Genomic DNA, 14,609 nt, shown 5'->3' on the forward strand with positions numbered 1-14,609 from the left:
CTTCCGTCGTCAGAATTGTGGTGTTCTTTGTCAACATTCACCTCTTCAGTGTAAGAGCCTTCCGCTTGCAATATTTTGATGATGGTAATTGGGGTGAAACGCTGTTAACGTCGTCCCTTTCGCCGTTCGTATGGAGAGAGTTAATAGAATGCAGATTGACACTCACACCTCCCAGACAGGGAGCTATTTTAGCATTTAACAGATCCATAAAAGTACAACATAGCATACACAACCAACTGTGCACACACAAACACAACACACATGCGCGCGCGTGTGCGCACTGCCAGTTGAAGTCTAAGAACTATATTAGCAAGATGGCAGTTGAACATAAGTGATGTGTTCTGCGAGACTTTTAAACGGTCCATTGTGATCATAATGTACAAAATCAAAACACTTTTTGTTATGCTGTGAAATGATTTTCACAAGTTATGAAGGCATTTTCATGATGCTGATTGTGAATCTCAGTCCCCATCTTTCAGCCTGAACATGTTTTTCCTAACCCACTCCACCTTCAGAAGACCAAGCAGAAGCAGATCTGTGATGATGATGATGTGATAGTTGAGAATGCTTGTACTGATGCTGTGGTGATTATTTCTTCTGTTCTCTTTCTTTTTTTTTTCTTCTCCCCCCCCCCCCACCCCCTGTTTACTGTCATGTGTTTTTTTGAGAGTATTGCTCATTTGGGGCCCAAGGCCGCAAGATGCTGTTTTCTGCCTGTTGCTGATTGATCAATTTGATGCCAGAACAAGATGTGTTGCAGACTCAGTGTTCAGCTTCGTTTTGTCAAGTGGAGCATTGGGTTACTATGGGGTGTACAACTTCATTGGTCAGTACAAGTGGAACAAACTCCATTTTTCAAGTGGAATAAAATTAATTTGTCAAATGGAACAAATTTCATTTGTCAAGTGGAACCAACTTCCTTTGTCTAGTGGAACAAACATCATTCGTCAAGTGGAACATTATTTTGTCAAGTGATTCGTTTGTTTATTTATTTATAGTCTGTTCATCTAAGATGATGATATTGTTCATCTAAGATGATGATATTAGACTGAATTTGTCAAGTGAACAAACGTTGTTTGTCAAGCACTTCTGGTTTTCACAATTCTCCTGTGGGGAGATCTTGAGTGAAGTTCACTCTTCCCTGCGTGTTTGTGTGTGTTTGTGAGTGCATGTGTGTGTGTGTGTGTGTGTGCATATGCTTTGTGTCAGACTTACATGTTATTGCAAAGCTTTTTGAGACGTTTGAACACTCAATATAAATGTACCATTATTATCATTATTATTACTATGTAGGTTCTTGAGTCATGTCTGTATGGGTAATATATTGATACTGGGAAAGTGTATTTACTGCTACTGAATATTGGGAGAGGGTACTATATCACAAATTTTGCAAGGAATAATAAAAACATTCAAGAACTGTCCACTTGTTCATTAAAAACAAACAAAAAACCCCCAGTCTGCTAGCCTTTGTAAAATAAGGAAGTGTTGGGGGTTTATTATTGTTTTTAAATCATCTAGCAGTCATATTTTTTAGCCCTAGAAAGTGGTTACACAGCCAGTGTTGTAGCCGAGTCTGTAGATTCAAGTTGCTTGACTGAACAAAAACCAAACCAATAACGACAAAACGGAAAACTGTTCAGCTGCTCAGCAAGTGCATCATGAGAACCCACTGTGAGAGCAGGTGGGGAAAGGTAAAAATTTTGAATTTGTATACCGAAATGTGAAATATATGACCAGCTTGTGATCACCCACACTGAATCTCTGACGATGGCTTTTTGCAAGAGAACAAAGAACAGAGACTCAAATGATGTTACGTGTTGTTTGTGTGTGTGTGTGGCTTTGAAGTATTTTTCTTATCCATTTTTGACTCACTTGTGTAAACAAAGTGAGTCTATGTTTTAACCCGGTGTTCGGTTGTCTGTGTGTGTCTGTGTGTCCGTGGTAAACTTTAACATTGACATTTTCTCTGCAACTACTTTGTCAGTTGACACCAAATTTGGCATAAAAATAGGAAAAATTCAGTTCTTTCCAGTCATCTTGTTTAAAACAATATTGCGCTTCTGGGATGGGCACAAAAAAATAAAGAATGAAGCCTAATTATATGCAAACTGCATTTACTGTTATATTTATATTTTTTGTATTCTCTAAACTTGGCACTTTGATCTGATATTCTGACCCAACAGCTAGAGAAGTCATTATCATTTTTGGCTCAAACAGGAACTTCTTTTGCAAAGCATGGAAGCTTTATTTATTTTGCAAACGTTTTGGTTCAGATAGAAAAAAAGGGAAATTACTATGTAATGCTAGTGGAGTTAATTTGCTTTAAACTGATCTTTCTCATCTTAAACATTACATTTTGAAACAAGAGAGGCAAGGCCTTCAAGACTCACTTGTGATGCACTTTTTAAAAAAAAAATGCAAGCTTTTTATGTATTGAGTATAATTTCAAAATGTAATGTTTAAGATGAGAAAGATCAGTTTAAAGCAAAGTTCCCCAGCAGAGTAATTTCCCTTGTTTTACTGCCGACACCAAAACGTTTGCAATAAATAAAACTTCCACGCTTAGCAAAAGAAGTTCCTGTTTGAACAAAAAATGAAAATAATGACAGATCTTTTGTTGGGTCGAATATCAGATCAAAGTGCCAAGTTTAGAGAATACAAAAAATATAAATATAACAGTAAATGCATTATACTCAATACATAAAAAGCTTGGATTTTTTAAAAAGTGTATCACAAGTGAGTCGTGAAGGCCTTGCCTTTGTTATGATTTGTGATATGGGGATAGGTAAATTAAGCGGAAGAGCTGACATCCTTAGCATATTTTTGGCCAGCTTAATGGTTTAGATAATTGTCATGAACTTAATGTTTTTTTTGTGAGTGTGTGTACATGTGTGAGTGATAGAGTTCTGTGTCGAGTTGGGACAGTCCTGATATGGCCCTCTAAGCAATAACGTCAAATGTCAGAGAATGTTGATGATCAAGTTAAAAAAGATCAAGTTGGGTTGGGGATATGGGAAGACTTTGATCAACTCTTTCATGTTATGTTGCTGCACTTGTCTACTGTATTTTTTTTACTGTGGGAAATGAAAAGGTTAAAAAAAAAAAAAAAGAATCTGATTAATAACAAAAAAACAAACATGGTATCATTTTGTGATAATGGTACACGTGTAGACTGCATTGCCACCTGCTCCCCCATTCCCTATGGAAATGCTATCCCAGAATGACCCTGGGGTAAAGCCCAGCTGTGGGGGTAGTTTGAGGCTTTTACACTGGGCTTTATTGTTGCTTATAGTCCAGCCCACCGCGCAGGGCCATATCTTGACTGTTAAACCATACAAACTTTCAACTGCATCAACACACAACTGTCACACACACACACACACACACACACAAACCCATTAAGATAAGCCTACAAAACACAGTTCATGACATTATTTTAACCATTTAGCTCCTTTACACTGGGAGTTGTTAGTTGTACCTGACAAGATGGCGTGGAGAGCCTTGGCCAAAGGAATGATTAAGCGCTTATAGTTTTTAGAGGCGTTTGATTGGCTGAGAGCGGGTGGGCCCGTCTTTTCACTGTTAGCCGCGCGGAATTTGGCCAAGCAGAGCAAACCAATAGGCCTAGTTTGCATCAGTTTGACATGGTACAGTATATGACACCAAATAGTTGTTTATCCCTCTTTGTTCAAATGATGTATGGTGTAGTTTTGCTTCATGTTATTCTGTTGTCAGCATTCCTCAACAAAAATGAAAGGAATGTTAAACCATACAAATGCTCAGCCACATCAACACAAAACTGTCACACACACACACACACAAAACCCCCATATACAAGACACAGTTCATGACAGATTATCCTAACCATTTAGCTCATTTACACTGAGAGTTGTTGGTTGTGTATCCCTCTGTCAGAATGATGTATGGTGTAGTTTTCTTCATGTTATTTCTGTCATCTGCATTCCTCAACAAAATGAAAGGAAGGAAAAAAAAAAGAGACACTTTCTGAATAGAGACACTCTGTTTCATGGCACATCTTGGTTTTTTTTATGTCATTTTTTCTCTATTTTATTGGTCACATATGTTCTTGGTCACGGTTCACACATATATGAACTCACACACACTCATACAGACACCTCAACACACACACATACAGACACACACCACAACACACACGTCACCAGCTAATATGTAAAAATAGTAATAATATTTAATTTCTGCCACAGATGTTCCATTTCTCAACCAAGTTTTGTAAGGGATTGCTCACACACACACACACACACACACACACACACATTGATCAGCAAGTTATATTTCTAAATCTGCATGTGCACTTAAAAAAAAAAAAAAAAATATATATATATATATATAAGACTCATCAGTCATGTTTTTCCCAGAACTTCATCTCTGGCACTGACAGTCATCCATCAGTTAGTCAATCTGCAAATAAAAGGGAGAGCTTCCTTCACTTATTCACACACACACACACACACACACACACACAGTCATGCTCGCACAAACACACATGCAGACAAGACACATATACACTACAGATAACCAAGGTGTTAACAAGATTTCATGATGAAAGTTGCAAACATGATGCCTAGTTTTTCATCGCCATCAACCAAGTTATTCCCACAGTTTTTTCCCTGGTGCCAACAGGCAGGCATTTCTTTCTCTGCCTCTCTCTCTCTCTGTCCGTCAGTCCATCAGTCAGTCATTCTGTCAGTCCATCAGTCTGTCTGTCTGTCCATCCATCAGTCAGCCTGTCAGTCAGTCAGTCAGTTCCCTGCCAAGTTCTGAAGACGGATGTGGCTGACTCCAGCCACCACCCAATCACTGGGGGGATCTGGGGAGTAGTCTCTCTTGAACCTGCCCACAGCACAGTGCGCTTCCATCAAACACATGCACACACCATTAGGGTAGAGACATGTGTCTTTAATTAAAAAAAAAACAACAACAACAATAATTATGACTGGCATTTGATCAGGGCATTTCTCTTAGTTAAATCAGACTTGATGCGCTGGCATTCACCCATTCACACACAGCCATAATATCACTTACAGTGAAAAGACGTTAAACTAAAGAACGAACGAACGAACGAACACAGCCATACCCAGCATCGCCAAACACACTCAACAACACACGCACACATGAACAGGAAACTGCTCAAATTAACCAAACAATCGCCTCACAGAACAGATGAGTTTTGAAATGGAATTTTAACAGACGGAATGTAGGTTGGTGCTGAAGACATAACATTGATGCAGGATGCTAAATTCCTGCCTCACCCCCATCCAAGCCCCCCCCCAATCCCCACACCTCCCCTTGTCCCTCACCCCCCCCCCCCCCCCCCCCCCCCCCCCAACAGGAGGAGGAAGCTGACGGATGTGCCCAGAAAGTGAAACGTGGACAGAAATGTTACCGAAAGATGACAGTCCACAGACGTGGATACAAAAACTTGACAGGCTGATTCAGTGACCCAACCTGATTCCCAGGTCCACAAAGTAAGGAACGTTGTCACACAGCTTCAATCCAAAGCACACTGTGTCCACGAATGCTAGCACTTCATCTGCAATAACAACAACAACAAAAATGCGTGTTTTTTTCTTTCTTACATTCACGTAGTTACTTCAGCAAAAATCCTGAGGTGTTAGTGTTCTAAACTTTGACAGCACCAACAAAGTTAGTACAGTCATTACTGAGAAACTGAGGTACATACGTTTTAAGGTCTAAGAAGTCTGTAACATCTGACCTGGGTTTGTTAAAGTCTGTAGACTTTATTTAAGTCCCCCAAAAATACAACAACAACAACAAAAACCTGTGCTTTTTCTGCATGGGAAAATAGGAAAAGTTTAAATATGGTCAAGAAATCAAAACTGATTCGTCCTAATTCCAATGTTCAGAGAAATGAACTTTAATTTTGAGACAAATTGATTCTTTTTTTTTCTTCTCTTTACATTTTCCCTGTGTAACAATCCCGGTGTTTGCAAAGGTAATTTTATACAAAGGTGTTTGTCTGCAATCTGGACCCCTGTGCTAAGAAGGTAGACCACATAATAATTATCATTATTATTATCATCATCATTATTATTATTATTATCATCATCATTATTATTACAATCAACATGCATGACACAAAACCTTGCTCAAATTCCAAATGCAAGTAGCGTATCTTTATGAGCGCAATGTCATCTGGGCTCAGTGCCAGAGCTTCCTGCTCTTTGGCAGCCAGAGAGTTCCGGAAATCCTTCAGCCAGTCGATCACCTGCATGAAAACACACATGCATGCACACACACACACGCACACACACACACACACACAGTCCATTGTATCTGATGACACCACCATGCAGTTGCACTTTTGCTTTATAATACCTTCCTTCAGCTAACATTCATTCAACAAGCAGGAAAGTGGACGTAAGGTCAGCTTACTAAACCTGTCACTGCATGAAAACCCATGTCCCTTTCCGCAGGCTGCTCAAGTAGTTAAGTGGGTGTAAAATCACAGAGTGTTGTTTGACACAAAAGTTTCATATTATCATCCAAGGAACATTTCACAGTCAATCAGAAAAAAAAAGATGGACATTTATCTGTTTTTCAGCCTTTTTCCTTCACTTCACTTTCTGCCAAAAGTCAAGTACAGACCGGCATTCAACAAAGCAATCGGTCTCCTGAACTTCCCATTTCTTGATAGTGTGCAGACCTAGCTGACGGATCAAAAAATAAACTGAGTGAGCAAAAAAAAGGCTGAGAAATGGGTAAATGTCCTTGATTTTGTTTCCCATTCATCTCCAAATGATTATGGAATGTTCCTTCTATGAAAACATCATGAAAATTTGCGTTAAAAACTCTCTTGTGATCTTACACCAAGCTCATAGGATTTAGCTGCTTTAACTGCCCTTTTATGACCCACTATCCCCACACTACCCTTCAAAACAAAAAAAAACAAAAAAAAAAAGGTACCATTTCTTTACCAGGGAATACATCTATAAATTGTCATATTGGATTTTCACCACTTTGAAGGATCTCTGCCTTTCTCACTTATCTACTGTCCTTTAAACTTACACCCCTTCCCATTCTCTCAGGTCTGCTGAAAAGCTCCTTCCAGTCTCCAAAACCTCTTCAAAGACATTTGGTCAAAGGGCCTTTCAGTATCAAGCAACTTCTGTCTGGAATTCTCTTCCTCTGGATCTCTGTCACTTACCAACGCTGCCCTCTTTCGAAACAAACTTGAAAACCCATCTATTCAAATAAGCCTTTGGGTGTGGTGAAGCAGAGCTAATTGTCTGCATTCTTCCTCCTACCACCCACCACACTTTGCCCTCTACTGAAGTCATCATACAGTGTGTGTGTGTGTGTGTGTGTGTCTGTAGGTGGATGTTTGTGAGTGCACGGGTGTGTATATGTGCACGAGCATGTGTGTGCACGTGTGTGGGGTATTTTTGTCGCACGCGTGCGCACCCGTGTGTGTATGTTCATACCTGCAATTAGCCGTATTGTCTTGGTATATAGATACACATATATGTGGGGGGTTTTTCATGTGTAGAGGTATGTTATTATATGTTTTTGTGTCGTGAAAGGTGCTTAGAGCCCATTACATGGGGAGTTTGCGCCATATAAGTACTATATTATCATTAATCATCATTATGATTATTATATAACTCACTGGTGCACGGAGTGTATATGTGTCTGTGTATGGTCCACAAACAGAGTGTATGACAGTGAGTGTTTGTGTGTCTCTGTGTGTGTGTGAACATGTGTGTTTGTTTGTATCTGCATGTTTGCATGCCTGCATGCCTGTATGCCTGTGTGCATGCATGTTTGTGTGTGTGTGTGTGTGTGTGTCTGCGTGTGCATGTGTGTGTGAATGCATGAATGAATGTAGACATGTCTACACATGCACAAGAGTCCTTGTGTTACCTCCATGACAACCAGACCAGAGAGCCGATCAAACTTGCCTTCGGACACCATTTGCGTGACATAACTGACTGCCTGCAACAGCAAAGCACAACAGGGTGTGTGTCAGAATAGAATAGAAATAGAACAGAAACAGAATGAATAGTATATTTTGTTGTCATAAAACCCTAAGGTTTATAAGACACAACTGTGTGTGTGTGTGTGTGTGTGTGTGTGTGAGTATGCATGCAGTGTCGATGTGCACAAGAGAAAGTAGATCATTTCTGTTGGGGTTTTTTTTAATTCAATCTTTTGCCTTCAATGTTTCTCTTTTTCGTCTGTATATTTGGATGCTTTTAACTATCTGTTTGTTTTATCTATTCTATTTCATTATAATGTTAATAATTTATAAATATATATATATATACCTGTGGTTGGCTCTCAAGGCCCTGACCAGCGCACTAGGTCTCCTTTCTTTAAAATTAAAGCAGATGTGGTGCAACACACACACACACATACACATACACACACACACACACACACACACACACACATATACATATCTCCTAGATATATTTTAATGATATGGATCAGTCTGCATGCTTTGACACCTCGATCGATACTTGAAACATGGAGCTGAAACTGGAACAGCACCATAGCACTGTGTCTCACTTCAGTACCGACCTGTTTGGCGCCACCGAGAAACTCGCTCTCTGAGAAAGTGGGGTCCACCTTGCGCCTGAGCTTGCCGATGTTCCAGCACTTCCTGAACCAGTTCATAGGGTTGGACACGTACATCACCGCCCCTCGTAGTTGGCGCTTCTTCTCCTCCTCGTCTTCCTCACTGCATTCACCTTTGTCACCCTGCCTGCAATGTATCATTGTATGTCATAATAACTGATGATATCAATGATAATAATATTAATAACAAAAAGAACAACAACAACAAAAAAACAAAAACAATTGTATGGACAGGGCTAGACTGAATTGTATTGTAATATTTGTATTATATTGTGTTGCACTGTATTACTTTTCATCAAAACAGCTTTCTCTGCATTAAATTTGGGCTGCTGTCCACAGGGACAGCATGTTACCAAAGTACAGCACCACCCCTTTTCTTTCTCTCTCTTTTTTTTTCTTTAAAGAGAAAAAAAAATATGCGTACAAGTGTATTTTTTTCTTCATCAGAGCAGACTTTTACTTTGCCAGGGACAACCCTCTTGTTGCCATGGGTGAACTTATGTGTGTGCTACACACAGGGCCTTGGTTTATTCTCTCATCTGAAGGACTAGCATTGAGACCACCACACATGGTCAAATGGAGAAAGAGAACATTCTGGCCATCTGTGTGGGATTTGATCCCGAACCCACAGATTCTCTTGTTTCCTAGGTTGACGCATAACTATCAGACCACCCCTACACCAATAATAATGATGATGATGATGACGATAATGATGATGATAATCATAATAATAATAATAATAATTATAACATTTACAGACTGAGAAAGACATTACGGTTCTTTAATGTCAGATTAAATTCCTTATCAAATGAAGCACAAAAAGGTAAAAGGCTAAAGCAAGGTCCCACAGTCTTTTACGGCTATCGTCACAGTGAATCTATATCCACTCTGTCCATAGGGCTCAGCAGAGGCAGTAAGGCAGGGCCCAGTCCTCTCCTGCCATTTTAACCTGCCTCATCGGAAGTCAGGTAGCCATTCACACTGGAGGAAAATCAAGGTCACAACACTATGCTGAAACAGGGCCTTGGTCCCTGATCAGTGGTCAACACTGTATCAGAAGTCCAATGCCTTTTCAGTTCTGCCAGAATGTAAGATACCCACATGAACACATTCATGCTTACATAAGTTATATGTCTGATTTTAGCTTATCCCCCCCTCCCTCTCTTGATTTTTTTATATTTTTTTTTTTTAAGTTTTTTTTTTTTAAATTCAGCTATTTACTCAATTACTGTAATGTGCATTTGATGCACCCAGCAATGTGAGCATCAAATGCACATTACAGTAAATTTGGGAGGGGGCACTGGGGAATGCCTGTGTGTGTGTGTCTGTGATTCTTAGCAAGTACAGTATTTATTTGCAAAGGATCAAGTTGGGGAGGAAAAGGATCATTATGTAGTACACATGTGTTGTGGGGGAATGGAGAGGTCAGGGAAAATAGCACATATCCATGCTTGTATGCATGCGTGCATGTGCATGTCAATGATTTTGGTGGAACCATACAAATAACTGTGTGTAGTTGTAAGTGTGTGTGTGTGTGTGTGTGTGTGTAGTGTGTGTGTATACATGTGTGTGTACTATGTGTCCACTCAAGCATACCTGCCACCTGGTGCTTACATGTGTGTGTATTTGCATATATGTGTGTGAATTAATTCATACTCTAGATTTTTGTCCACATGTTCTATACCCTCCGAAAATTACTTACTTTTTGAAATTAGAGAGTATGTAAAATTAATACATTCTAATTGGGAGCTTTGTTTAATCATCCATATGTATTGTGTACCTATTCATTTATCAACATTGATTATAAACTATACCAAAACAGTGAAGTATAAAACATGTTCTAAAACATACATTTACAAGAAATCACATACCTTCTTCTCCTGGCATAGTGACGAACACTCTGATACTGAAGCGCTAGTTTTGGTGACGCCAAACGCGTCGTCTTGCTCAAACAATATGCACCGGAAAGCCACTTTGACATTTTTAACCACCCTCTTCCACTAGCATCCTTGTAAACACCACCCCCACACACCGACAGATCTAGATTTTGATCCCACGTAGCCTTTAACGGGTCATTGTTCTCCTCTTGAAATGAACTGGAGACTGAACGCGAATCTTTGACACAAACGTGCCCACAAAACGGGTGGTTCTGCTGCTGCAAAAATGTCTTATGCTGAGGGCTGCTCTTGAGTACTGCACCACAACTGAATTTGCATGTTTGTATCATGCCAGTGGCGTTGTGAATGTCTGTACCAACGGTCATATTCCAAGCCAACTTTCGTTTCTTCGGACGGGGATACGGCCACCCTGAAAGCACGCTTGCTCGCAAGCACAGTCCAGAAGCTCCTATCCATTTCATGTGAATGCCAAAAGCTTGGCGTATGCTCGTTTTATTTGACATAAGAGTCTTGGCATGAATAATTTTGTTCGTTGTGTTCTTGCCAAGGACAGCAGACGATCCAGCCATTTTGTGTTAAGGGGAACAACTCGCATGGTACAGACAAACAACAGGACTCTGGTGTGTGTGTGTATGTGTGTGTGTGTTTTCCGTTCAAACAAGATAGAAAAATAAAAGAGACGGGACTTAGATGCTTTTGTTTGTTTCTTGGGTTTTAATGTTTGTTATTTTCATTTATCTGTTTGTATCTTCCTCACCAACCCCTTAATTTTCCCGCTAGCTAGATCTTGGCAAGGATCTCTGTATGGTTAGCTTTGTCTGCAGAGCTGAGAGCTCGAATTCAGAAGGTTGCGAGTTCCAACCCACCGATCTAAAAACAGTGGTGGATACCTAGTTTTAGTTAGATCAGTGGTTCAAATCACAGACTGGACACCCAGCATTAATACTGTTATTTTCGCTGCTCATCTTAACGTGTTGTCGACAAATACTGTCGTGCTGTCCGCGGGCAGTTATCAATGCCAGTTATAGCCCCTCGATCTCCTCCGCCCCCACCTCCATCCCCCTACTCCCCACCCCACTGACCCCTCCTGACCCCATCAGGTGCGGTTGTTAGCGATGGATTGAAGCTGGTGTCGTTTAATCTTCTTCAGTGGAACTATCAGTATCCAAATACCCGTAACACGTATGAAATCATTTGCTAATTGATTAATAATCAAGTTTCAAAGAAATATAAGCCATGGAGGATGAATGATTACCAACAAGACACAATATGAATAGTTCAGTTGACGGTAACAACATCGGAAAACCAGAACATTTAATGTTCGTATTTACGCATCGTATACTTGCAACCATGTTTTGATAATAACTTTGTGATTATTCCCCCATTGTGATATTGGAGGTCCTTTCAATATGAATATGTGATAGGACAACAAACTCACCTCTCACATACAATCGAAATGTTCGTTTTCCTATAGTCGACGACACAACATATCGAAATGATCAATTATCTCCCTTGGACCGCTTGTTACATACCTCTGACCTATCGGGGAACCTGTTGTGGATCCAAGTTGCAGTCTGCCGTGGACGCATTTTTTGTTAATCTTCCCGCTTTTTGATGCATTTAGATACCTGCCTTTATTTTTTGTAGAGCCTAAAATGGCTTTAGTCGGTAGATTTTTTTTTTTTTTTTTTTTTTTTTTGTTTTTGGTTAGAGTTTCAGAATATTTTGATCCTTGTTATTTTGTGCTGAACAGAAAAATGACAGTGGTAATTTTGGGATTAAATCTAGGGCACTGTAGTGTGTGGAAAAGGATCAATTAAATAGTACCCGGGCATTTTCTGAGAGTCCTGGGTCACCCTGGATCCAGCCACTGAAGGGACAACATCACACGGCAAGCAGGCGCTTTGGGAGAGGATTGAGGGACTGCAGGGTCTTATAGAGGCGTCGACAGAACTTGACTCGACTGATGTGAGGCCATCTTGACTGTGATTCAGTTTTAACCGCCTTGTGTGCTGACATAATTGTCTGTTGGAGAGCTTCACAGATTTCTTTGATTTGTTTTTTTCTGTGAAAGAATTCCACAGATTACTCGCTCAATTATTGCAAGTTACTTTGAACCACCAGCAATCCTCTTTCAGTTATTTATTTATTATTCTTTTTTTGATACTGAATTGCGCAATACGCTTTGATGATAAGCCTGTTTTGTCCTATGTTTATGTGCGTGAAATGACTGTAAACGTGTCAATATTCGTTTTCCATGTCTTTTTGTTTTGTATTTGTATTGTTTTGGTTTTTCACATTCTACTACGGGACCAATATTTACAGTTCTTCAGCCCTGGTGTGGCGGCGTGGTCGGCGGGGTTGTAACGGCAACAAACTGAGATAGAAATATTCTTGATTATTGATTCAGTTGATCAAACAAGCTCTACAGGGCAGTGACCAAGCCAACGGCGAGCAATAGATAGATCGATACAGTTACAACGACGACAAATCGATCTTGGTCACTCGGATGCCAGAACTATATACAGTAGCCGGCGAGCGGATGCCGACAAAAGTGTGTTGGTGTTAACCCCTTCTCTCCTAAGGAGGCCGGAGCCGTGGTTAAAAAAAAAATCTGTTAGGTGTCAGTTGGACTTCTGATCCAGTGTTCACCGATGATCAGGGTTCGTGGTCCTGTTTCGGTATGGTGTTGCATCGAGTCCATGGGAAAGTTTCAGTTTCAGTTTCAGTAGCTCAAGGAGGCGTCACTGCGTTCGGACAAATCCATATACGCTACACCACATCTGCCAAGCAGATGCCTGACCAGCAGCGTAACCCAACGCGCTTGAAATCAAAGTAGCCCACATGGGGGGTCGAACCCACGACCTCCGCGTTATCAGCACGGCGCTCTAACCAACTGAGCTAATGGGCCAGCTCAAAAAATCGTGACCCCGACGTGATTCGAACACGCAACCTTCTGGTCTGGAGTAAGACGCGCTACCGTTGCGCCACGGAGTCGCGCTAAAAAACAAACAAAAAAACTTCCCAAGCGGGGAATCGAACCCCGGCCGTCGCGGTGAGAGTGCGAAAGTCCTAACCACTAGACCACTTGGGACTTATGGGGACTTGGAACTTATGGGAAAGGCACTTGACTGACTCCGACTCTGCTGTCACACCACCCAGGTGTGAATGGGTACCTGGCTTCGCCGGTCGGGGATTAGGTCAATAACGGCGGACGAAGAGGACGATTGTGGACCCCCCGTCTCTGTGCCGCCGAGACCTAGACTGACTCAGTGGATATGAATTCTTCTTCTTCTTCTTCTTCTTCTTCGTTCGTGAGCTGCAACTTCCGCTTTCACTCGTACGTACCACGGGTGGGCTTTTACGTGCATGACCGTTTTTACCAAGCCATGTAGGCAGCCATAGTCCGTTTTCGGGGGAGTGCATGCTGGGTATGTTCTTGTTTGTGTCGGCGGCGTCGAACGCTGACATGGATAACAGGATCTTTAACGTGCGTATTTGATGTTCTGCTTGCGTATACACACGAACAGAGGGGGTTCATGCACAAACAGGTATGCATATATGTTGATCTGGGAGATAGGGAAAATATCCACCCTGTACCCACCAGGCGCCGTTACCGAGATTCGAACCCGGGACCATCAGATTGAAAGTCAAACGCTTTAACCACTCGGCTGTTATGTCCGTCGGATATGAACTGGCTGCCCCGATGGTCGTAAAAGGGTATGGGACCTTTAGCTTCTCCTCTGACATCGTGGTAATACATTACAAAATAATGCATCATTCATTCTGTGGCTGTATCGAGAGCCTGTGTGTCATGTCAAAGCCAGGTTTGATTTTCAGATTAGTAATAATCTTTAACTACTGTATCCGTCATATGTGTGACAGTTAGAAAGAGAAGAAGGGGAGAGGGAGAGAGAGAAAGGTGAGGCAGACGAGAGAGCGGAGTGAGAGAGGAAAAAAAAGAGAGGATGGAGAGAGAGGAGGTTGGGGGGGGGAGTTAAAGAGACCAACACAGAGAGAGTTAGAGGGAAAGACATAAGAAGACAAACAGCGGAGGGAGAAAGAGACAGA

General features: G+C 41.1%; 1 protein-coding gene and 3 non-coding genes across 4 annotated transcripts; all 4 read right to left on the bottom strand.

Annotated features, from left to right (window-relative positions):
- Positions 1–4,226: 4,226 nt before the first annotated feature.
- On the bottom strand, positions 4,227–11,118 carry LOC143280654 (uncharacterized). Its single transcript, XM_076585380.1, has 6 exons — positions 10,512–11,118; positions 8,584–8,767; positions 7,924–7,995; positions 6,145–6,268; positions 5,488–5,572; positions 4,227–4,872 (listed from the first exon to the last, which is right to left on the bottom strand). Exons 1-6 carry the CDS (start codon positions 11,105–11,107, stop codon positions 4,782–4,784), a joined length of 1,152 nt encoding a protein of 383 aa, XP_076441495.1. The 5' UTR covers positions 11,108–11,118; the 3' UTR covers positions 4,227–4,781.
- Positions 11,119–13,374: 2,256 nt separating this feature from the next.
- On the bottom strand, positions 13,375–13,449 carry Trnai-gau (transfer RNA isoleucine (anticodon GAU)). Its single transcript has one exon. It is a non-coding gene; the product is annotated as a tRNA-Ile (tRNA).
- A 14-nt stretch (positions 13,450–13,463) lies between these two features.
- Trnaw-cca (transfer RNA tryptophan (anticodon CCA)) lies at positions 13,464–13,535 on the bottom strand. The gene has a single exon. It is a non-coding gene; the product is annotated as a tRNA-Trp (tRNA).
- Positions 13,536–13,559: 24 nt separating this feature from the next.
- Trnae-cuc (transfer RNA glutamic acid (anticodon CUC)) lies at positions 13,560–13,632 on the bottom strand. Its single transcript has one exon. It is a non-coding gene; the product is annotated as a tRNA-Glu (tRNA).
- Between the last annotated feature and the right edge of the window lie 977 nt (positions 13,633–14,609).

Source organism: Babylonia areolata, chromosome 3 (genome assembly GCF_041734735.1).
Source record: "Babylonia areolata isolate BAREFJ2019XMU chromosome 3, ASM4173473v1, whole genome shotgun sequence".
Classification (NCBI taxonomy): Eukaryota; Metazoa; Mollusca; class Gastropoda; order Neogastropoda; family Buccinidae; genus Babylonia; species Babylonia areolata.

What these genes read in the sequence shown, in the direction of transcription:
- LOC143280654 (XM_076585380.1), bottom strand. Translation starts at nt 11,107, where the DNA reads ATGGCTGGATCGTCTGCTGTCCTTGGCAAGAACACAACGAACAAAATT. An exon ending in CTGGTCTGGTTGTCATGGAG is followed by an intron (nt 6,269 to 7,923) that starts GTAACACAAGGA and finishes GTTTTCATGCAG; the next exon opens with GTGATCGACTGGCTGAAGGA. An exon ending in TTTGTGGACCTGGGAATCAG is followed by an intron (nt 4,873 to 5,487) that starts GTTGGGTCACTG and finishes TGCTGTGGGCAG; the next exon opens with GTTCAAGAGAGACTACTCCC.